Raw genomic sequence first — 25256 nt, forward strand, 5'->3', positions numbered from 1 at the left:
TTCAGCCCAACCTTGGGTCTCCATGCTGAGATCAGGTCTGATGATGAGCAGAGTCTTTGGTTAAAGCAGGTGCCAAACCCAGCTGCACTTGCCCCCCAAGCCGGTGAGTCCCACTGCACCATCATGCACACTGTACCTTGATAAGATGTTATGGAAAGGGGGATGCTGTAGTTTGGTTCTGACACATACAAAAATAAATCTTTTTAGTAAGCCCGCAAGTCTCCCAAAGGCCATTGTCATATATGTACACACAAAAGATGACAATATCAGAAGTGAAAGCAGAGTCTGGAGATGCTATTATTAGATTTTTTATTTGGAGAACTAGGGCATCCATAGGGAAAGTAGAAAACCCAGAGCCTGTTTACCCAAGATTATTTTTTAATGGATGACAGTAACCAGGGCCAACAGTGAACTGTAAGGTGGTCAGGATGATGCCTGCCTGTAACTGGAGGGAAGGTGTGTGGCTAGAATTTTACAGCCTTTACTGTTTGTTTCACTATGGAAAATATACAAGTAAATACAGATAAAGATTAAAAAGTATCTTAATCCTACTACCCAGAAAGGTTCTCTTTTTGGACTTCAGTTCCAATCATACCTACAGGCCTATGCTCCACTTACAAGGCAAATTAAACAGCACAGTTATTTTTGCGCTGCATTGATCATTTGTTGTTATTTAGTCGCTAAGTCGTGTCCAACTCTTTTGTGATCCCTTGGGGCTGTGGGCCGCCAGGTTCCTCTGTCCATGGGATTTCCCAGGCAAGAATAGTGGGGTCGGTTGCCTTGCTTATAAGAGGATCCCAGTCAGGAACAAGCCTTCCAGGATTTGTCAAAAAGTTGCTCGTGGAAACTCAGGAGCACATGATGGCTTTGTTGGTCTGGCTGGGTTTCCTTTTTTATTTTGCTGTTCACCATGGAGTTGTAAGGTCTAGGTTATTCAAGAGAGAGAAGGGGGAAGCTCCTGTGTAGGTAATCACAAAGGTAAACAAGATTTTGTTTGGCTTGTGCCCATTTTGATCAGTTTATTGCTTTTTCCTTGCAATGATAAAGTCCACTCAAGTTATAGAAACATTTTAACTATTGAAACTACTGCAGGAAAAATACTTTGCTATTGTGAGTCTAAAATGCTCTAGTGTTTCATTCACTTTTCCTCATTATAATAATTGTTTTTTAATGTGTTTGAAACATGATTTTTTTTAAGCATTGAACTAATGAAACAGAGAACAGGCTCTGTCTCAATATATTTACATACCATAATGTAATTTAAAAAATAAAATTAGGATCAATAATACATATAATTTTCTATTTTGCATTCTTAATAGCATATTATAAGCATTTTTCAAGGCATTATTTTTCAAAAATAATTTGTAATGCCTAAAGTATGCCATTATACAGTTATAACACACATTACTTACCCACTCTGCTATTCAGCATTTTGTTACTACCAATTTTTTTCTATTATAAAAAGGTTGTGATAAACAATGACTCTGTCCACATCTCTTGTTATTTTCTTACAATAAATTTTAGAACCTGAATTATCTTCATGAATCTTAGTGTGTGAGATCACACACATAATACAATGCTTGGCACACAGCAGGCATTCAATATTCGGTGGCTCTAACTAGGGAGTCAAGTACCTAACAGAACAGTCCTGTTCTGTCAGAGCCAAGAGTTAGGAGAGACATGTGCACCATTTCATCCGGGGACGACGTAGCCGGATACTTAGGGGTAAGCAGATGAGAACTGATGGGGGGCAGTTTTGCTCCCAGAAGCAGATGGGCCTGTCAATACCTAGAATGAAATGATTCTTTGTTTTGAGTCCAATACAACCTTCTTCAGATGTTCTCCCTCTTAGGCCCTAGAGATCCACTGGAAGCATGCTTAGATAGTCATGTGGGGAGGGAGACTCTGAGTGATACTGATCACACTCTTGATTCAGGTCCTTCAGGAAACTGATCAGAGAGCAAACAGCATAAATCACTCTGTTCTCAAAGATTATTTATTAGCTGTTCTCACTCATGGTAAAAAAAAAAAGTAAATGAAACTGATAAAAGATGAAAAGCCAACATTTCTTCCCCAAGAACCTCAGCTGGATTGTACAGAATGGACTACTATGGGCTTCATGTTTACGGCTCACTTACAGGAGAACTCAGAAAGCAGAAATTAAGAACTGACAACCTAATTTTCTTCTAAGGTATGGAGTCTCACCTGGGGCAATAAAGTCACGAGGATGATTCTTCTGAATAAAAGGTTAGAATGTCTAAGAGTGACATCCCTGCCAAGTCGCAAGGTTACATTCCGGTACCACTGGGCTGGCTCCTCTTTGGAATGAGTCTTCCCAATCCAGACAATCCTGTGCTTGGGGCTGGCCAATCACTGTTCCTTGATGGCAGATTTGATCTCTGAGCAGAGTCTGGTCACCTGGAGCTGGCTTGGATGATTAAGGGATAATGAGGTTCTGTGATGCAGTTGGGAGATGAACGCTGTGAAGGCTCAAATAATGAGACCAGGTTTCTTATGTGGCCACAGTTGGTGGTGATCTTTACACCTGCACCAGGTGCCAGGAGCATTGTGAGAATAACCACACAGCCTCCCAAGTGTGTATGTGGAAGGCTAGCATTCCTTTGGATGCTTAAACTCTGAGTTGGTTGGTAAACCCTGGCTCACGCATTTAGAGCTCACTAGGAGCTAGAGCAGTGCTGTTTGTTCTGTTTCGCCTGTCGATTTAAAGTAAATTTATATTTGGTCTATGAAAGCCCAGTTCTTAAAAGGATTTCCAGCCTTTGGGGGCTGAAGGCAAGGGGCACTGTTTTTTTTTTTCTTTATTCTTTTCAAACACTTGCTTCCTAGCCCATCGGAAGAGGTCTGTGTGTGTGTTCTTCACAACGTCTGGCTCCTGGAGGCAAAAGGTCCACAGCACCAGTGGGGTGCAGGCCAGGCATCCCCGGGCGGCCTCAGACAGCACCCCTGGGTGGGAGAGCCGCAGCACCTGATCACAAGGACGTCCTTCAGTGTCTCTCTAGGAGTCCAAATGCTGTCCCGGGCCTGCCCGAGAGGCGCCCAGATGCTGAGCCCGAGGGCACGGCGGGCGGGGCGGGGCCTAGGCCTCTGGGATCGGGGTGTTGCAGTTTCCGTGGTAGATCTTGACGTGGCCCTCGCACCGGAAGTAGGCGTCGAAGACGTCGCTGTAGCCGTGATCCCTCCACCAGGTGCAAAGCTGCCGGTTCCAGGTGCAGTCCAGCACGTGGAAGAGCTCGGGGTGCTCCATGCCGATCATGGTGAAGAAGTCCTGGTCCCCGAGGTGACCCCGGAAGTGGTACTTGTCGGCCAGCTGCTGCACCTGCGCCGGCTCCAGCAGGCGGTCGTACAGCGGGGACTGGCGCATGGCCTCCAGGTTGAGCAGCATCACCCCACTGTTGAAGCCTGGGAGCCCCTCGGGGGGAGGGCTCCCGACCCGCGTCTTCGGGTTATCATGGCGGAACTGCCAGAATGTGTGCCTAGGGAGGGGGAAGAGAACAGATTTAGCCTGATGTGTGTGTGGGAAACAGTCTGCGAGCTCATTTCCCTGGGTCTTAACAACCACCCCAGAGGGAGGGTCCACTGTCACTGCGGTTTTACAGCCACCAGACCTGAGAGTCTGAGGTTCAGAATCTGCCTCACACCCCCAGTAGGAGGCAGAGCCGGGCCCAGTCTCCGGAGTCTCAGCCTCAGTGCTCTTCCCACCACCCTGTGATGACATTGTCTGCATCCATTACATCTGTACAGACTTAGGGAGCACCGGGCACTGCACCCTAGCGACAGGTGCTCTCAGAGACAATAGGTCACCTCATACTGCACAGAGGTCAGGGACTTCCCCAAAGTCGTACAACCGGCAAGCAGCATGAGCAGGGACTCAACCCAGGCCTCCTGCTCCACTGTCCACTTTCGAGGACAGCAACAATCTAGGTGGAACCTTCCACCCCTGTTTTTGTCTGTGATTGTGAAAATGAGAGGAGAGAACTGGGGCAGCAGTTCTGAATGGTGATCAGGCGTAGACAGAGTTAAACACAGGCTGAATCAAAATCATTTTTTTGCTTTTGAACAAACCTCTTTATTAAGACCCCACACCTAGCATTTCTGAAACAGCTCAGGGCACATGCATAAGCCAGAGTGAAAGTAGCTGTGGGACAGCCAGGTGGTGGTTGTTTAGTCACTCATTTGTGTCCGACAGTGACCCCGTGGACTGTAGCCCACCAGGCACCTCTGTCCGTAGGATTTTTCTCAGGCAAGAATACTGGAGTGGGTAGCCATTTCCTCCTCCAGGGGATCTTCACAACTCAGGGATCAAACCCACATCTCCTGCATTGCTGGTGGATTCTTTACCACTGAGCCACCTGGGAAGCCCAGGACAGCCAGGTAGAATTATGGCAATTTTAGAGAGTAGCATGGCTCAATCTCAGTCTCTCTCTAGGCAGATTTAGAAATCCAGTCTAGGTATACAGCTCATGGGATATTAGAACCAAGGGACCAAATGCTTCCATCTGGAGAAGGGAAGTCAGACCCAGAAACCTCTCTGTGAGTGATGGGGTGAGAGCACTACCCACTCTGTTCTCTCGCCTCTTTAATATCAAGTTCCAGCATGGGGTGGGGACAGGAAGGACCAGAGAGCCCCAGGCTCCACACCCACAGAAATGCAGGCAGAGCAGCCAGACCTGCAACCTGGAGGAAGGAGGAGAGATGGAAGGTCCTCTGTTGTGAGCAATGGCAGGAGTGGACCTTGCTTTGTTTTACCAGCTTTGCCTCTTCCCTAGAGTCTGTAGGGTGGGGAATGCATCAGGGCAAAGCCACCCTCTGGCCTCCCTTTTAGCAGCTCCCCCGACCAATCACAGGGAGGAACTGGGTGGTGAAGTGGACAGTGCAGTGGAAAGAAAACCAGAGGCCTGGCCTGGGGTGGGCCTCCCTGATCCATTTTCCAGTTCAACACAATTCTCCAAGTCTGGGAATAGAGAAAGCTTCCTTGAAGTCTCACATATCAAAAGGGGCCGAGACTTTGCTTCTGGCCAGGGCAAAGCATTCCGTTTGGACGTTCTTACAAGGGGAGTACACAAGTTCATTGTCTGAATTTCACCGTAGTTGAACTGTGAATGGAACAGAGCTCTGGCGCCTACTTGGTGATAACAACCTCGGCAAAAATAAGCTTCCAAAGCAAACAGAGATGCTAGATCTTTCTAGCCACTAAAGCCCGCAGTGATGGGATCATAGCGAGGTTAGAATGCAGTTTGACAACTGTGAGTTCATTTTACCATATTTCCTCCAAATGGTTAATTTCAGGAACTCTCCAGTCAGGAGAGGGTTTGGGTTTGTTTTGCTATTCTAGCTGGAAATGTTATTACCCCATTCTCAGTAAATGGTAGAGCAAGAAGACAAAGGATGTGGAAGATCTGAACAAAGCTGTCAAGCAACTTGACCTAGTTGACATTTGTGGAACTCTCTACCCAGCAACAGCAGAACACACATTCTTTTCTCCTGCAAATGGAGCATTCACCAAAATAGACCATATGATGGGTGACAAAACAAGTTTCAATACATTGAAAAAGGTTAAAAGTCATATAAAGAATGTTCCCTAACCAAAATGAAATTGCACTTGAAATAAAAAAACTAGAGAAAATTTCTAAATATTTGGAAATTAAGCAGCACATCTTTAAACAATCCACTGATCAAAGAAGAAATTGTAAGGAAAATCAAAGTATTATAAATTGAATGAATAGTCATGTACCTTTTCATTTTCAAAAGCACGGTGACCAACTGTCCATATCCTGAGAAACCCTGAGTCCTAGTCTCAGGCAAACCAGTATGTTTGGTCATCCATTGAAACATTTGGGTTCCAAATTTAAGTTACATGTCACCTTGGGTATAGGACTTTTCTCTCCCTCTGTCTGTTTTAAGGGGAGGGTTGTTATCTTGCCAAGATGTAAGATTTACCCCCCAGGGAGGAGAGACCCCGGAGGAGGGGAGAAGGTGGCAGTGGAGAGGCAGAGCCAGTGCTTATGGAGCCCCTGGACACCTCATACCCCATCAAGCTCACTGGTCCCCTGTCCTTCCCCCACAGTTCTGTCCTCCCCTCCCCGGGGACAGGGTAGGGGAACGTGACTCGGGCTGGTGGTGTGAGCATGAGGGTCACCTCTGTGACCACCATCGCCTCTGCTTCCTCAGCACCCCGCATGGCCCTGGCTCTGCTGTACCAGGACTGAGGGAAAGGTCAGTGCAGCTCAGGCTGCATGGCCTTCAATATCACCTGGCACCAGGGGCAGGGGAACAAAGTCAGGACGCAAAGTGGTTGCTGCTGAGAAAAAACCTGCTGCTTCTCTGGATTCACTGCTGCCAGGTCTATTTTAGGGGAGAGTGAGGAGCAGGGACCCAAGAGAGGGTTCTTGGATGTTTTAAAAAGTTTCAGAAGTGTTTCGACTCTCGAGCAAGCTGGGAAGCAGAGGGACCAGTAATAGCCCCGGGGCACCCCTACCAACCTCAGCAGGGAAGCTCCCCCAATTCTTCTTGCCTACACCAGAGTAACCTGGCACTGAACCTGCTGGCTTAGGAGGGTGGGGCCAGAGATGGAAAGATGGACAGAATGTTCTTACAGGCAGAGACCATAACCCCAGTGGCTCTTTGGGAACATGCCGCCTAGCACTGCTGCTTAATCAAGACAAAGAGGCACTTCCTAACAAAGAGCCAGAAAGAACCAGGTCTGGGACATCAGAGCATTGTGATATGTAAGAAGCAAGGGAGGGACAGGAAATTGAAAATACAAGCCACCCAGGGAGTGGGAAGCAGAAACACAGCCTGAAAATGAACCAGTGGCCCTCTAAGTAGAAAATTATTGCCCTTGTTTAAAGCATTCATACTACCCCAAGATGAACCCAGAAAAGCAAAGCAGCTGCTTGGGGCAATGATGGAGTTCTCTGGTCTCTATGGCAGCTGGTTCTTGTGGAGGAACTGCCCCAGCCTGGGGGTGGAGAGTGATCCAGGGACATGGATAAGCACTCATAGAAAGGGTCTGATCCCACCACAGGGACCAGCCTGACAGGGTGGAGTCCCCAGTTCCTCACCTGCCGCAGTACGCCGGGGCTGCAGAGCCCTCTGACAATTCTCTACCTCGTTCCTCTCCCAGGAGTACAGGGACGTCACCACCTTTACATTAACAAAGGGGAGCAGAAGCCCTTATTGTCGGTGCAGGGCCCAGACTTGGATCCTCTCATCTCCAAAGTCCCTTTTCATCCATGCCTCGGATTCTACTGTGGGCTGATATTCCAAGAAGCAGCACGTGGACTGCAATCTTATTTCTCAATTTGGCTAGCATACCCCAAGGCCACAGGTGCTGGGGACCAGGCCATCAGGAGATGCAGCTGCTGCTGGTGCTTCATTGATTGGGGGTCGGGGGGAATTGGAGAGCCCCCCAGACCCTTGCCTTCCTCACAGGCCCTGGGCTGACTACATATATTCACAGGCACTGCCAGTGGCACCTGCTGATACTGCAGGAAACCTCGGTATGAATGAAGGGATGGATTCTGAAAGCTTCCAGAAGTTTCTCAGGATAACCACCATGCCCACACCCAGCCGTGTTACACTGCCTAATTGTTGCATTTGGGCCTGTACGGAGGCTTGTCCCCACCCCCATGGTCACCTGGAGACCCACACGGGAGGGGATAAGGTTTCTTCCCCTTTAGAAATAATCCTAACTGTAAAAGGAGCCCCGGGGCAGATGGTCCGTTGTAAATAGCAAGTCCTTCCAGAAGCCAAAGAGGCTTGCTGGAAAAGCACAAATGAGGAACCTTCAAGCACGTTCTAGTTTACGGGAAATGCGTTTTCTAAATGTTTACATCAAATATATCCTAATTAATAATCCTAAAAAGGACTATTAAAAGCTAGTGGACTAATTGTAGTGAGGAAAACTCATCTTTATGGGAAGGAGTATTTGAAGTAACTTTGAGCCATCTCCTCCCTCGGATCTTTCCCCTGATAATCATTGCTGAGGTCACTCCAACAAATCTGTCAACCAGAGACCCTGGCCTAAGAACCTGAAGCTCACATTCTCCAGAAAAGAACCCAGTTGCCATGAATCGTCCCTTTCTCCTCCTCCCACCACCCCAAATCACAGATCCTTCTGTCTCCCTGTTTCTTCATGAGTGTTGTCTCCTGGGTTGGCCATTCTCACCTCCTAAGGCCCAGTTTTCTACTTTAACTTCCAAGAGGGGAGAAGCAAAGATGGGGAAACACACAAGGCCCAGATAGTCTGCACAACATTCCCCCCCAGAAGGTTCGAGAAGCCTGTGCTGACAGGCTGAGCTCAGGCCATAGGTTCTCAGGCCAAGAAGGCTCCATTGTAGGTTGGGGATTCACAAGGACGGCCCCACGCACAGCACATCTCACCGTGGCTCACTCACCCGCATCCCATCCCCCCCACCGCCAAGCATCCCTATTATAACTGAATCACTTTGCTGTACAGCAGAAATTAACACATCACTGGGACTTCCCTGGCAGTCCAGTGGTTAAGACTCTACTGTCCTAATGCAGGGGGTGCAAGTTTGATCCCTGGTTGGGGAACTAAGACCCTACATGCTGCACAGTGCAGCCAAAATATTTTTGAAAAAATTTAAGAAAAGAAGGCACTCTCCACCAGGGCCAGGGAGCTGAGATACTTCCCCTTTGACCACCTGTCCTGCCCTCACCCCCCACTCTCACCCCCATGGAAGCTGTCCATCAGCCCCCTTGGGAGTCTCTGGGACCAACTCTCCCTGTTTTCTAGGTTGTCAGTCTCTCCTGGCTCCCCTAGTTCCCCACCCAGTCTAAACTGCCTCTGCCTAGCATCTCACCTGGAACATGACAGTGTTAAGTTTCAAATGAATGGGTGGATGAATGGATTATAGAACGAACGAACAAGGGAATAAGAGACTGTAAAATCAGATGGCTGAAATTTAAAAGAGGAGGATGTTGATGAAGTTGGTGGAACAATTCAGAAAGGCAGTTCAGGGAGAGAGCACCCTGAGCCCTCTGAGCTGGGGCCACGGGGGTCTTCTCTGTGGAGAGCCAGGTCCCTCTCGGTGTGAGGACAGAGAAGGCAAGGGAGAAAAGTTGGTCTCATGAGCTCAGGAATCCACACATGTGATGAGATGTGGGTATGACAAAGTAAGCCATGAAGACCCCCAGATGGTAAAATGACTCAGTGGTGCCCACCGTGCTGTGGACAATGCCCTTCCCAATGCTGACCCCAGAAGAGCCCCTGGCCTCCGAGTAGTGGAGCTTGTACATCACTGCTCAGGAGCAACTCAAATCTGGTGTGAGCCCTGGTACCAATCAGGTGACGCAGGGCCTGCAGCCAGCAGGCTGGGCTGGTCATGACTCATTCAGGGGGCCTCAGCTCAGCTCCACAATCCTGCCCTTTCCCAGAAGTCTGATGAGGGAGGGGCTTTCATCAGCATGAAGACTAAGCCAGAGAGAGTCACCTTCAGAAGTGGCTCACTGCTCCCAAGAGCCCCGCGGCACTAGGGGACATGGGAGAGAAGTTCCAAGGATGCCAGGAAAACACATGCTGGGTGTTTTCTGGGACACTGAGCAGAACCTATGGAGGCGTGTGTGGTAAGGCTGATGGGGAGGGACATGGGTGGAATTTAACCTTGTGTCTGAAATAAGCTCAATCTAGCCCAGTACCCTTCACACCCTGGCATGGCTGACAGGGGCGCAAAGGCCACTAACTCCAGGAAAATGTGTTATTTCTCAAGCCCAGAAGCAACCTGTGAGCCCTCCACTTCTTCTCGGCTGACCCCTGCCTGCACCTGCCCCTGCTTGCCTTCCTGCACACTGTGGCATGGGTCTTGGTCAAGGGTAGAACAAGTGATCGGCATATTGACACAAACATGGGGATATCCCACCTGTAAGGCACAAAACAAGGCACTGGGGTGTGGGTGCGGGCAGGGGGACAGCAATGGGCCAGACACAGGCCCCACCCCTCAGGTACCTGTCATGGCCAACAGCACTTCTCAGATGTCACTGTGCCGGGGGCTCACCTGGGGTCTGGTTAAAATGCAGATCCTCATTCAGAAGCTGCATTTCTGACAAGCTCCCAGGTGATGCTGATGCTGAGGATTGTACTCAAAAGAAACAGGGTATTTTAAATAATTTTAAAAGAAATAAAAACCGCATGAACAACAGTGATATTATTTTATCCTGAAAATGGCCATGAAACAGGTGGCATGGCCACTTGCAAATTTTATGCTAATATTTGCTGAGCTTTCTCACTTTGTCAGGGTCTTCTTGGAGGGACCACTTGGGAGATGCTTCCTGGAAGCAGGGTGCTGAAGATGCCAGGAGGGAGGGCCCAGTTCTGCCAGCTTCCTTCCCCAGGGGTTAGAAGTCAGTCTGGGGTGGAGGGGGAGGCAGGTATGTATCAGTCGTCCACTGACTTTAAAAATGTTCCAGTTCATGATGGGGTTAAGAATGCACGTTCTGGGGCTTCCCTGGTGGCTATGTGGTAAGGATCTGCCTGCCAATGCAGGTGATGTGGGTTCGGCCCCTAGTCCTGGAGGATCCCACATGCTGCCAAGCAACTAAGCTCATGCACAACTACTGAGTCTTTGCTCTAGAATCCAGTGCCGCAACTACTGAAGCCCCTGATTCAAGAGACAGTGCCCTGCAACAAGAGACCCACAGAGAAGCCACTGCAATCAGAGGCCTGCACATCACAACTAAAATGTAGCCCCCTGCTCTCCACAGCTAGAGAAAAGCCCACACAGCAGTGAATACCCAGTACAGCCAAAAATAAATAAATAAAATTATTAAAAAACAAAAAATTTCCAAAATATACAAGCAGGTCATACAACTCAATACCAGAAAAACAAACAACCCAATCAAAAAGTAGGCAACAGACCTAAACAGATAATTCTCCAAGGAAGACATAGAGATGGCTAATAAACACATGAAAAGATGTTCAACATCACTTATTATTAGAGAAATGCAAGTCAAAACTACAATGAGATACCACCTCACACTGGTCAGAATGGCCATCATCAAAAAATCCACAAACAAGTGCTAGTGAGGGTGGGAGAAAAGGGAACCTCTTGCACCGCTGGTGGGAATGTAAATTGATACAGCCACTATGGAAGACATTATGGAGATTCCTTAAAAAACAGGAATAAAACTACCATATGACCCAGCAATACCACTCCAAGGCATATATCCTGAGGAAACCAAACCTCATGCACCTCAATGTTCATTGCAGCATTATTTACAATAGCTAGAACATGGAAGCAACCTAGATGTCCATTGACAGATGAATGGATAAAGCAGCTGTGGTGCATATATACAATGGAATACTACTCAGCCATGAAAAGGAACACATTTGAGTCAGTTCTAATGAGGTGGACGAACCTAGAGCCTACTATACAGAGTGAAGTAAGTCAGAAAAAGAAAAAATAATATATTTTAATGTATATATATGAAATCTGGAAGGATGGTACTGATGAACCTATTTGCAGGGAAGCAGTGGAGACACAGACATATAACAGACTTATGGACAAGGGTTGGGGGGGCAGAGGAAGGAGAGGGTGAGAGTAGTGTGGAAGCATATACACTACCATATGTAAAACAGATAGCCAATGGAAATTTGCTGTCTGACTCAGGGAATTCCAACTGGGGCTCTGTAATAACCTAGAGGAGTGAGAAAGGGTGGGAGGTGGGAAGGAGGTTCAAGAGGTAGGGGACATACGTACACCTCTGGCTGACTCATGTTGATGTATGGCAGAAATCAAACCAACATTGTAAAGCAATTATCCTTCAATTAAAAATAAATAAATTTAAAAAAAGAGAAAAGAATGTAGGTTCTGGGGCAGAGAGTCTGAATTCATATCCTGGTCCACTGCTTACTACCCTGAGCAAGGTGCTAAAGCATTCTGTGCTTCAGGCTCCCCATATGGAAACAGGTTGTGAGGATTTTATGAAATAAGGCAGGCAAAACAATACCATCAGAGATGATGGAAGCCAAGGACACACATCATGTTCAGTGAAAAGCAGTATGGATTGTCCACAGCACACACACACTACCCCTACTCTCCCACTCCCCACCACCTGAGCCAGGTATGTGGTGAGCAGGGACCCTAAACCCGGTTCACTGGCTCTGATCCACCAGCAGGCAACCTTGGGCAAGTCACTTCCTTACTAGAGCCTCATTCCTGTGCCAGTTAAGTGGATTAATCAGGTCTGGATCCTTTTCTTCTTTCAAAGCCTATGGTTCTGAGCCAGGACTAGGATTCACCATCCATGAAACTTTGGGAATGAACTTCAAGACAGTGTAGTAATCACCAAACTCTAATAATCAATCCCTCTTTAAATGCATCAGTACCCTATGATTACAACAGGGATTTGTTGTTGTTTCAAAACCCATTTCTATGCATCAGCAAAGCCCCACCATTTGTCTGGGGGCTTCCCAATTATAAGCCCCAGCAGTGTGCTATTTGTCAGGGGAGGGGGACGATAGGGCAGCACACAGGGCAATAGCTACACAGTATTTGTTTCTGCTGAGTCCCTATACTTCGGTCCTTTGTGGGTGCTTGTAAATACAGTTTTCAGGAAATAGGGATGGACTGATCCTATCTTTTTGCCTCCCTCCTTCCCTCCCTTCCTGATGTTTCACTGGGTGTGGCTGAAACCCGCCCATCTCCTCTCTCTCCGGGTGCACTGTCTGAGCAGCTATGCAGGAGCAGGCAAGGCAGGAAAATTCCCCATCTCCCCAGGACTTTATGCCATCAGTTGTGCTCTGCTTAGTCGCTCAGTTGTGTCCAGCCCTTTGCGACCCCCTGGACTGCAGCCTGCCACGCTCCTCTGTCCATGGGGATTCTCCAGGCAAGAATACTGGAGTGGGTTGCCATGCCCTCCTCCAGGGGATCTTTCAACCCAGGGATTGAACCCAGGTCTCCCACATTGAAGGTGGATTCTTTACCGTCTGAGCCACCAGGGAAGTCCAAGAATACTGGAGTGGGTAGCCTATCCCTTCTCCAGGGGATCTTCCCGACCCAGGAATCGAACCAGGATCTCCTGCACTGCAGGCAGATTCTTTACCAGCTCCCACGGAATTGCCATAGAAGTGGGGATCAGGGCAGAAGAGAAAGGGAGGGACCCTGAAGCCAGACCCCCTCCAAATCTGCCCTCAGCCACAGGGCACACTGTCCTCAACACATACACACAAACCGGTAGCCAGCTCTTCTCCTGCAGGCCACGGGGCACAGACACCAGGCTTCAGCCCCACACAGCCAGCAAGGTGACCAGGAAGCACTCCCACCCCTGCCCCATCGAGATGACACCTGGGATCTCTCCTCCAGTTTCCCCAGAGGTCTCTGCCCTCATCAACTCCTTCTCAGAAGTGAGGATCACCCATACCTCTAAGTATTCAGTAAATACTTGTTCAAAGCCTAGTGCAGACCACGCACTATACTGGAAATAACAAGGAGGAGGGAATTAGCTGCTGCCACTCATTACAGCCCTCACTCAGCTTTACACACATTCTCTCAATCCCTCATGACAGCATCTATGACCAGTACTATTTCCACCTTACACATAAGGAAATGAAAGCTCAGGGAGGTTAAGTAATGTCCTTGTGGCCACATAGCCCTCCTGTGAGGCTAAGCCCAGAGGCGAGGCTGTGGAGCAGGAGGAAGTGCCCTCCCTGCTTAGCACTGTGTTCCCGGCGGGACCTGGGAATGAGTGGAGCCTATGGGGTGCTCACACCAAGTTCAGAGCAGCAGTGAGAAAGAACTCAGAGAATGGATTTTCTGAGCACTCTGGTGCTCAGAAGAGGACTGGTTGGCAGAGCGGAAGACAGGACAGGCGATTCCACACATCAAGACCAGGGGTGGGGTGTGAATTTCATCAGGCCAGTTTGAACCATGGAGCAGGCTACGTAAGTGCAGGAGGACCAAAGTGAGCCCACGTGCTCCCCGCCCCAGGTGCACTTGGAGGCAGGAATCCTGGGCCAATTCATGACTCTGGCCCTGGAACCAAAATCCTGACGCTAAAAAAATCCTAGAGATGACCCGGGAACACAGAGAGAGGAAGCAGCTTGCTCAAGATCACCCCTCTGGGACCTAAGAGGTCACATGCCCCGGCACCACAACGCCTTCCCATACCAACAAAAGCCTTGGCTTTGTCTCATGCTTTTCAGATTCTGACCAAGGAAAATCACACTCTCCTTTAGGGTCGCCGTACATCAGTCCTTTCCCTAAAATTCTTAGATCAGCCTTTGCTGCCTGTTCTTCCCTTGCCATCACTGAGTGAGTTTAACCACCCAAGGATGCTGTCTGCAAATGCCCCGCCCCTGTGCACAACCCCAGGACCCCAGCAGCCTTTGAAACCAAACTGCAGCAATCCATCCCAGGGGCCTGGACTGTGCAGGACACAGAGGACATAAAGGGGAATCACACCAAGTCCGCTGTCCTGCAGGGCCCACCAAGGACAGACAACCAGTCACCATGCTGGGGGTGGTCCACCTTGGGAAGACCCTCTGGTGATGCCTGAGACGGGCATCCTGCCAGGCATAGGAGTGCAGGGTAAGAAAGGGAGGCCATGGAGGGAGCCACTCCCAAATTCTATCAAAGCACTGAAACCCTCCAGAGTCCATACTTCATCTGCGTGGCCATAGTGTCTTCATGTGGATGAAACCTCTAAAGCAAAGGGCCGTCCCCATGGGATTAAATTATTCAGGCATTCTAAATCCTTGTGTATGAGGTCAAATAGGAAAGGACACTATCGTCATCTGAAAGTTCAGGCTGAGGACAAGAGGAGGCTCAGTAGGGTCCCCACAGGATGGTACAGGGAAGGGGTGTGTGTTTGGAGAGAGAATATCCAGGTTTGCCCCGGCTCCACCCCTCTGTGGCTTCTCTGCAGGGGACAGTGACTTGGGACAAATGTCAGACATTTTCATCCTCACCCCCAGCCTGACAGTGAGGTCAGAGAGAAGGGGAGCAGGCATTTACCTCCATGTGCCCCTCACACCCTGCCCTGCCGGGGGCTGCTGAGGGTGTTCACGGGCCACCACCTGTATGTGGTGACAACCTGGCGGAGTCCAGGACAGTGGAGGGAGACCACTCTATCCTGGGCTCATTCATAAGCACTGTGCCAGGGAAGAGGCCCTGCATCATAGGCTGGGCCAGCCTCCTCCTCCCCACTACCCCAGGGCTGGCCTGGAGGTGGCTCTCCCTTCAACCCGTGCTGCACAGGCCTCCTGCGGCCCCATGTGCCCCAGATTCTGAAGGACCGCTCTCCACTGTAACGCCGCTCCTCCCCCAGAGGCTGCCTGGGACCCGTGTGCCGGGCGGCAGCATTCAGGGTCGTTTGTACAGGGCACACCTGAGCCCCACACATGCCTGGCGTCCAGCCCACTCAAACATCCAGACTGTCCCTGGCCTGCCAGCGATCCCCCACAGCCGGCTGCACTCTGTGCCCCGAAGCCTCGCAGCTTGGCATTCCACAGCGCTGTCTTCTCTGTTTTCTCTCTTTTAAAGAAGGAAGAAGAAATTCCAGAGAATAATCTGTCCTCCTGATGGACCGGCTCAGATCGCAGTTGAGCCAGGCTGAATCAAAGAGCAGCATTACTAGGGGGTTATCAGAACTGTCTGGCTCAGAAAATAAACAACTCCTCAAAGGTGGCCTGGGATCTCAGCCGCTCCCTGTGCCCCGATCACTGCAACTGGGGCCCCTCCTGGTCTCCAAACATGCCAGGGAGTCTGGCAGAGACCACAGAACTGCAGTCCCACCCCACAAGCACAGGGGTTCGGAGCAGGGGCTGTGGAGTCAGGCCCGTCTGTAACTCAGGGCTGCCCCTTCCCAGAGGCGGGGCCTCCACCAGTCACTTAACCCTTGAGTGTGGTCGTCGTAAACCTGAGAGAACAAGGGGCTTCAATCAAAGTGCCAGGGACCACCTGGCACATTCACTAATTGAAGAAATACTTATTCAAAGTCTACGGTGTCCTACACACCATTCTGGGCCCAGGGAGACAACCATAACCAAGAAAGACATGTATCACTTCTACCCGCGTGGAGCTTAGTGTCTGGGGAGGATGCAGACCAGCCAACAGGCAGTCACAACTCTGGGTGATAAGAGATAGGCCAGCATAACAATAGGGAGCATTAAGTCCCCCAAAGAGAGGCTCCTCACCCAGTCTTGAGGGGTTCAAGGAAGGCTTGAACCTTGGAGAAACTGGCCTGTGAGATCAGACATGAAGAGTCTGGCAGGTGAAGAGCAGAGGTGGGCAGTGAGAGTGTGCCTAGCCTGGGGAACTGAGTGCGGTCCAGCCCTGCTGGAGGTGAGATGGGCAGCAGGCAGGGGCCAGACCATGAAGGGCCTTGTCAGGGAGGTTAGGGAGACTTACCTTGATGCTGAGGGTAACAAAGGGTTAAAGCAAGGCAGCCTGTGGACTAGGATGGTCCCTGGTGGGGTGAGGGATCACTGGGAGGAGGCAAGGCTGGAAGCAGATAGGTGGAGGTGGCCTGGGGAACCTGGTGGGTCGGGAATGGAGGGAAGTGGAGGACTCGCGATAGTAGCAAGCAGAGGACAGGACTGACAGACGGACAGAGGGATTGAAGAAGGCAGGAGCTCAGGCCCAGATTTCTGCCTTGGGCATGGCATCAATAGCAAGACCTGTTTAACCACGATCACCGAGGGGCACAGGGACACCGACCAGGTCATTGCCATGTCCGAGCCTCGCTCTCCCAGCTGAACAAGGCGACCCTCCCAGCTCAGATCCGTGTGGCCCTGTGCCACTCACAACTGCCTCAGTGCTGGCCCCTCGCTCGTGCCTCCTGCCTTTGTGCGTTTCTCCCAAACAGGCCCAAGCTGGGAGGATGGGGAAGGGACAGCCATGAGATGCTGGCCGACATGGCCCATTTATGCGCTGACGTCTCTGTGGACAATTTGGAGCACACCTGCCTTCCCTCTGTTCCTTCCGGACGACCCTCACCTTCACCCAGCACTCATGAGCCTCCCCTGCTCCCTGCCATGGGGGGCTGATTTACTGCGGAGATGTTCTCCCTCCAAACGGGGAAATGTGCCCTTTAGCTGCCTCCTTGGATCTGTTCTGCTTGTCTCTTCTCCACACCTTCTAGACGCATCACCAGGATCTCTGCTGAGCCCAGGGTGCTGGCTCTAAAGGCCGAAAACAATGGAAACCACTCACATCCCTCTCTCCACACCCAGTTTTCCACTCAGACGCCGACAGGCATGCTTGGTGCTCCTGAAGCTGGAGGAACACCTTGGAGAAGAACTCAGGAGAGGAACATACAGGGCCTGGGGCTTCTCAGGGTCAGAGAGCTGGGGCCTGGGCTGAACCAGAATAGCCAACTGGGATCTGAATGAACATTAAGAGTGGAATTTTAGGGCTTCTCCGGTGGCTCAGTGGATAAGAATCCACCTGCCAATGCAGGAGACACAGGTTTAATCTCTGGTCTGGGAAGACCCCATATGCCTTGGGACCACTAAGCCTATGTGCCATGACTGAGCCCATGTGCTGCAGCTACTGAAGCCCGAATTCAATGGAGCCCATGCTCTGCAACAAGAGAAGCCACTGCAATGAGAAGCCCAGGCCTTAGAATTAGAGGCTAGCTCAAGCCACCACCTGTGGAGAGTAATAAGAATCCTCTGAAAACAACAGCCATCTGCTGGATGGCTCCCAGAGTCATGCCTCTCCCAGGGCTCCTGGCTGCCCTCTTCATGCCTTTCTCCCCATGGCCATTCAGCCTGCCCAACTGCTGACTGAGGAACCACAGCCAAAATTATTAGGAGCTTATTTTCACCCCCATGCCCCATGGGGGCCCTCACCCTGAAAATTCTGGTTCCACCAAGGATCGGGGCGGGGGGGAGGTGCTGAGCTGCTCTGCTGTCCGTCCCATGTGGAACCTGCTAGGCTGTCTTGTGGGGAGGCCACAAGTTCCCAAATAGTCCTTAGCCTGAGAAAAAGCAGAAAGAAACCTGGGATGTGGCCACACCTTGGGAAGGAGGCAAAGGAGAGAAAGAATGAACCCATGCAGCAGAGTCAGGCCAGGCCCCCTGGAGCCCAGAGCCAGCACCCTGCTCACACCTGCACCCACGCCGCAGGTAGGCCTGCATCCTCCACACTCCCTCCTCCCTCCCCTCCTCAGAGCCGCCTGGACCCTTGCCCAAGACCTAGATACCTCCCCACATGCACTCAGGCCCACAGGGGCCCAACCAGGCACCCTGCCATTCATTCTGCCCAGACATGTGTGTGTGGGGAGCTGCTGACACAGGATCCCCGACACTTCCCTCGTTCAGAGCTGACTCCTCACGAGAATCTCAGGAAACTTTTAGCAAACGAAGCCCTTCCAGCCTCTGCTCTCCTCTGAAGAGGCCATCCAGGTGCACACAGCTTGCAGAGCCAGCTCTGAGTTGCCCGCCTTTCCCGGCAGGGTAGCAATCTCCAGTGCGTGGGGCCAGGCGGCCTGTGCAGATGCCAACCCTCCCCTCTTGATGCATGCCATCCGCTTGTTCACACGGGCAGGAGCTGTGAGTCTGCACTGCCAGGGACCCTCCTACATGGGCGGGGCAGGTATTTGCTGAGGCCATTCTGAGCAGATGGGACTGCCTCTCCTCCATGGTACCATGTGACTCAGCTCAAGTCTGCCTCTAGGAAGCTTTTCTCAGCTAAGCCCACTCTTCTTCCTCTTCCCTACTCAGACCTCTCTTCCTCAGAGCTGTGCAGTAAACGCCAGGCCTCCGCAAACTTTACAGTGTACACAAAACGTGTGTGTGGAGACCCAGTTAAGTGCAGCTGGGATTCAGCAGGTGACAGCGGCAGGATCCTGTATTTCTGATGAGTTCCCAGGTGATGCTGCTACTGTGGTCCACAGGGACACACTCTGGGGCGTGAGAAAAGATGAGGAAAGAGACTTGGGAGTCAGTCACACTGTGCCCTGGCACGAGCTCCACTAGAACCAAGCATCACACCTCCAGAGACTGCTGTGAGGAGGACATGAGGTAATGCAGAGCCGACAGCCCCCTGACGCCACAGACATGCACAAATGCAACTCCTCCTCCTTTTCTTGCTTCAGTTTCCTCCCTGTGATAGCAGGAGCATGATGCCTTGCGAGAAGTATTGCCAGAGGATTAAATGAACTAATATCCGAACACTTTGGTGCATGGCAGATGACAGATGATGAGAGTTCTCCCTCCTTTCCTTCTGCTGTTGGTCCTGGGTCTTCCATAAAACCTGTGCCCTGTATGATGGGGGAGAGGCTGGGAGGGCCCAAAGGCCTGTCTCTCAGACCAAGGGTTTCCATATCCAGCTCTGGATGCCTGTGCATGTAGTGCTAGGGAAGTCGGCTGTTCAGATCATGTTGACGGGTGATTCCTCAAGTGACTTTGTTACTTGTGGAGGGGGGGGTGTGTATGTGTGTGTGCACGCACACAAGGACACCTGCTAACACATGGGAGGAGCCATACAGAGCAAGCAGTCTGACTGGAGAGCCCTGGGTAAGGCCCCAAGCCCCATTGCCTCTTGGTGGGAGCAGTGACGACTGGAGGGGACTGCACACCCCGACTTAGTCCGATTCTCACTGCAGGTCAGCAGCTCAGCAGGAGACAGGTAGGTGCTTTTAGAAGCTGCATTAACCAGTTTGACTGGGAAAAGGAGCATCATCAGAATCCCCTCTTCCCCTGGCCCTTTTCCTCACCTCTAGGTACTCAAGCAACTTCAGAGGTCTTGCTTGTTTCCCAGGAAAAGCTAGGGGCTAGGGATCTAAGCTCAGTATGTGATACATAACAGTGCTGTTCTAAGGTTTAAGGCAGAGGCAAGGGGAGAAATTGAACTGATGGCCAATCCATCTTCAGCAAGCATTTACTGACAACCAGTCTGCATCCTGGCCTCCCCTGCTCCCCACATACATACAAAAATAAACCCCTTTGATCTTAGTAAGAAAATTAATACTGTTTCAGCTCATACAACTCAATATAAAAAAACCCAACAACCAAAAAATGGGCAGAAGATCTAAACAGACATTTCTCCAAAGAAGACATACAAAATCAACACTGCTAATTATTAGAGAAATATAAATCAAAACCAAAATACAGCATCATCTCAGAATGGCCATCAACAAAAAGTCTACAAATAATAAATTATGGAGGGAATGTGTAGAAAAGGGATCCCTGCTACACTGTTGGTGGGAATGTAAATTGGTGCAGTCACTATGGAAAATAGTATGGAGGTTCCTTAAAAAACTAAAAATAGAACTATCATATGATCCAGCACCCCACTTCTGGGCATTTTTATCTGGAAAAGATGAAAACTCTAATTTGAAGAGATACACATACCCTAAAGTTCATAGCAGCATTATTTACAATAACCAAGATATGAAAACAACCCAAGTGCCCATCAACAGATGATTGGCTTAAGAAGATGTATATAAACACAATAGTATGCTACTCAGTTATAAAAAAGAATGAAATGCTGCAATTTGCAGCAACATGGATGGACCTAGAAAATATCATATTAAGTGAAGTCAGTCAGACTGAGGAAGACAAATATTGTATGATATATATATGTAGAACCTAAAAAATAATACCAACAAATCTATATTTGAAACAGAAACAGACTCACAGACATAGAAAACAAACCTATGGTTACCAGTGGGGGAAGGGAAGGGAACAGGGATAAATCAGGGGCATGGGGTTAACAGATATGAACTACTATTCATACACTAGAGAGGCACCAATGATTTACTATAGAGTATCTGTGTAGTTGCTAAGTCATGTCCAACTCTTTGCAACCCCATGACTGTAGCCTGCCAGGCTCCCCTGTCCATGGGATTCTCCAGGCAAGAATACCGGAGTGGGTTGCCATTTCCCCCTCCAGGACTATACAGTATAGGGAGCTAGATTCAATATCTTTTAATAATCCATAATGAAAAATAATCTGAAAATATATATATAACTGAATCTAAATATATATACATCTATGTATATATCTATATACATCTATATATCTATACCTATATGGGGCTTCCCTGATGGCTCAAGCGGTAGAGAAAGCACCTGCAATACAGATGCAGGTTCAATCCCTGGGTTGGAAAGATCCCCTGGAGAAGGAAATGGCAACCCACTCTAGTATTCTTGCCTGGAGAATTCTATGGACAGAGAAGCCTGGCAGGTTATAGTCCATGGGGTTGCAAAGAGTCGGTCACAACTGAGTGACTGAGCACACACACATACATATATAACTTGAAACTAACATGATATTATAAATCAACTATACTTCAACTGAAAAAAAATTATGCTATTTTATCATACTTGTGGTGGGTACTGGCTGAGACTGGGGGATCCCTCTAGCATGGCACCAACCCACATCCAGTGCAGAGGGACACACGAGGCCAGAGAGGGAGCACTGAAAGTGACGGTGGCACACACCCGGAGTTCCGGGGCTCTGGGCAGGAGAGAGAGCCAGGAGAGATGAGAAAGACTTCCTCAGCTATCAATGCAAAGAAATAGAGGAAAACAACAGAATGGGAAAGACTAGAGATCTCTTCAAGAAAATTAGAGATACTGAGAGAACATTTCATGCAAAGATGGGCTCAATAAAGGACAGAAATGGTAGGGACCTAACAGAAGCAAAAGATATTAAGAAGAGGTGGCAAGAATACACAGAAGAACTGTATAAAAAAGATCTTCATGACCCAGATAACCATGATGGTGTGATCACTCACCTAGAGCCAGACATCCTGGAATGTGAAGTCAAGTGGGCCTTAGGAAGCATCATTATGAACAAAGCTAGTGGAGGTGATGGAATTCCAGTTGAGCTATTTCAAATCCTAAAAGATGATGCTGTGAAAATGCTGCACTCAATATGCCAGCAAATTTGGAAACCTCAGCAGTGGCCACAGGACTGGAAAAGGTCAGTTTCATTCTAACCCCAAAGAAAGGCAATGCCAAAGAATGCTCAAACTACTGCACAATTGCACTCATCTCACACGCTAGTAAAGTAATGCTCAAAATTCTCTAAGCCAGGCTTCAAAAGTATGTGAACCGTGAACTACCAGATGTTCAAGCTGGATTTAGAAAGGCAGAGGAACCAGAGATCAAATTGCCAACATCTGCTGGATCATCAAAAAAGCAAGAGAGTTCCAGAAAAACATCTATTTCTGCTTTACTGACTATGCCAAAGCCTTTGACTGTGTGGCTCACAATAAACTGTGGAAAATTCTGAAAGAGATGGGAATACCAGACACCTGACCTGCCTCTTGAGAAACCTGTATGCAGGTCAGGAAGCAACAGTTAGAACTGGACATGGAACTATAGACTGGTTCCAAATAGGAAAAGGAGTACAGCAAGGCTGTACATTGTCACCCTGCTTATTTAACTTATATGCAGAGTACATCATGAGAAATGCTGGGCTGGATGAAGCACAAGCTGGAATCAAGATTGCCGGGAGAAATATCAATAACCTCAGATATGCAGATGACACCACCCTTATGGCAGAAAGTGAAGAACTAAAGAGCCTCTTGATGAAAGTGAAAGAGGAAAGTGAAAAGGTTGGCTTAAAATTCAACAGTCAGAAAACTAAGATCATGGCATCCGGTCCCATCACTTCCTGGCAAATAGATGGGGAAATAGTGGAAACAGTGGCAGATCTCATTTTGGGGGGCTCCAAAATCACTGCAGTTAATTTCATTAATTTAAAGACACTTGCTTCTTGGAAGAAAAGCTATGGCAAACCTAGACAGCATATTAAAAAGCAGAGACATTACTTTGTCAACAAAGACCCATCTAGTCAAGGCTATGGTTTTTCCAGTAGTCATGTATGGATGTGAGAGTTGGACTATAAAGAAAGCTGAGCACAGAAGAATTGATGCTTTTGAACTGTGGTGTTGGAGAAGACTCTTGAGAGTCCCTTGGACTGCGAGGAGATCCAACCAGTCCATCCTAAAGGAAATCAGTCCTGAATATTCATTGGAAGGACTGATGGTGAAACTGAAACTTCAAAATTTTGGCCACCTGATGCGAACAGCTGACTCATTTGAAAAGACTCTGATGCTGGGAAATATTGAAGGTGGGAGGAGAAGGGGACGACAGAGGATGAGATGGTTGGATGGCATCACCGATTCAATGGGCATGAGTTTAAGTAATCTGCAGGAGGTGGTGATGGACAGGAAGGCCTGGTGTGCTGCAGTCCATGGGGTCGCAAAGAGTTGGACACAACTGAGCGACTGAACTGAACTGAGCAGGAGAGATGACACGTGAGTCCCAGAAACCATGCTCCGTTCCCAGAGTGCATCCCTAACATGCATACATACACATGCACATGCACACTCGTACACACATGTATTTCCTCCGCCTTTGGAAGCTGAGGTTCAACTTTCCAGCTAGGTTTGAGTCCTCCTTTCTTGAGAAAAAGGTACCAATTTGCCAGGAGGCCATTCCTTCTCCAGTCCCAGTGCTTATCCATGCCCTGATAACATTTCACACGGCAATTTCATGAGCAGGGTTAAGGTTTCTTTTAACTGGCAATTAAAATCAGAGCAAAGAGACAAGTTTTGTAAAGCTTGGTTTCCATAGAGGATAACTTTTCTTCTGTGGGTTTAAAAAAATGAGAATCTTGATTGAAACTGGAGTTAGCCACATAAACACTAAGGCCCACTCCGTCTTACAAATGGATAGAGAGTGTGAGAATCTTTTGCCTGAGGTTAGAAGGAATGCAAATTCACATAGTTTTTTCCCAAACTTTTTTTTTTTAAGGTGAAAATGCTAAGACCGCTGTGAACTCAGATGACATCTCCAAAAGTGCAGGCTGTACTAATTTTTATCTCACCACACTCCTACGAGGACCTGTCCTTGGTGTCCATCTTCTGAGGCTTCCTATTTCTCTGTTCTTGTCTTCAAAAGAACAGGAAATGCCAGCAGGTTTGTTTTCATCTGCCCCCAGGGTGGTCCAGTCCCCTTTATCAGAAAAGTGCAACTTCAAGTTAGCCTCAGCCCCTGGGACTAGTCTCAGAGCTGAGTTGGTTTTGATGTAAAAATACATACATACATACGCTCATATATGCAAACACACACACACACACATATACTGGTAGCTGGCATTTATTAATACTAAATGCTTATTACATGCCAGTCACTTTCAAAACAACTTTCATGAATTATTTCATCCTCCTAGCTTTGTGATGGAGGTTACAACAATGGCAATTAAAATGGCAAACACTTATAAAGTAGCACGCGTCGGCAGATGTAAGCACGCGCTAAGTGCTTCACACACCTGGATTCATTTACTCTTCACATGCTTGTAAAGGCACTATTACTATCCTCATTATATAGGTCAGGAACCTGAGACTTACAGAAGTTAAGGAATTTAGCCAAAGCCATTTGCTTAGTAAGTGGTGAAACCTGGGTTCAAACTCAGGCAGCCAGGCCCCAGAGCCCCTCTGACAATCCATCCTCAATGGACAGGAGTTCTCTGGACTGGTCCCGCCTCCACAAGCACAGCCCGGAACGCCTACTCTGTGCCATCCTGCCATTCCCTCCAGGGTCTCCTGGTTCAGCAGTGGAGCAACAGTGCAGAAAAAAACCCTTATACATATAACCTCATGCAGAGTAGAAAGCTTGGGCTGAAAGGTCACTTCAAACCAAACACTCCAGACAGAGAAAGATCGGAGTAATTTCCCCAGTCGCTGAGCGGTAAAGAATCTGTCTGCAATGCAGGAGATGAGGGTTCGATCCCTGGGTTGAGAAGATCCCCTGGAGGAGGGCATGGCAACCCACTCCAGTATTCTTGCCTGGAGAATCCCATGGATAGAGGAGCCTGGCGGGCTACAATCCATGGGATTGCAGAGTCAGACGCAACTGAAGCGACTGAGCACACATGCAAGAAAGGCCCACAGAAGAAGAGATAAGCAACAAGGATATACTGCATGACAGGGGGAATTATAGCCACTACCTTCTAATAATCTATAATGGAGTATAATCAGCAAAAATACTAAATGACTATGCTGTATACCTAAAACTAATATAATCTTGCAAATCAACTATACTTCCATTTTTAAAATAGAGAGTACAGCATCAGGGATGAAGGAAGAAGGACTGGTCTAGAGATTCCAGTGAGGGGACAGGGATGCTCCAGGGCCTGGAGGCAACCAAGAGCAGTGTGGAGAAGACAAATATTCTGAGTCCACACATATGAACCACCTAGAAGAGGCAACTTCACAGACCCAGGAAGGAGTCTAGAGGGTACTAGGGGTGGAGG

General features: G+C 48.9%; 1 protein-coding gene across 3 annotated transcripts in view; it reads right to left on the reverse strand.

Annotated features, from left to right (window-relative positions):
- Window positions 1-292: 292 nt before the first annotated feature.
- Window positions 293-25256, reverse strand: part of XXYLT1 (xyloside xylosyltransferase 1) — a 174100-nt gene continuing 149136 nt past the window's right edge. For 2 of the 3 annotated variants that reach the window (XM_043874482.1, XM_043874483.1), the window contains exon 4: window positions 293-3494. In XM_043874482.1, coding sequence (XP_043730417.1) covers window positions 3098-3494 — 397 coding nt within the window. In that variant the 3' untranslated portion in view covers window positions 293-3097. The remainder of the gene's footprint in view (window positions 3495-25256) is intronic. The other variant, XR_006335293.1, reaches the window with a different exon arrangement.

The sequence above is a fragment of the Cervus elaphus genome, chromosome 19, assembly GCF_910594005.1.
Source record: "Cervus elaphus chromosome 19, mCerEla1.1, whole genome shotgun sequence".
Lineage (NCBI taxonomy): Eukaryota > Metazoa > Chordata > Mammalia > Artiodactyla > Cervidae > Cervus > Cervus elaphus.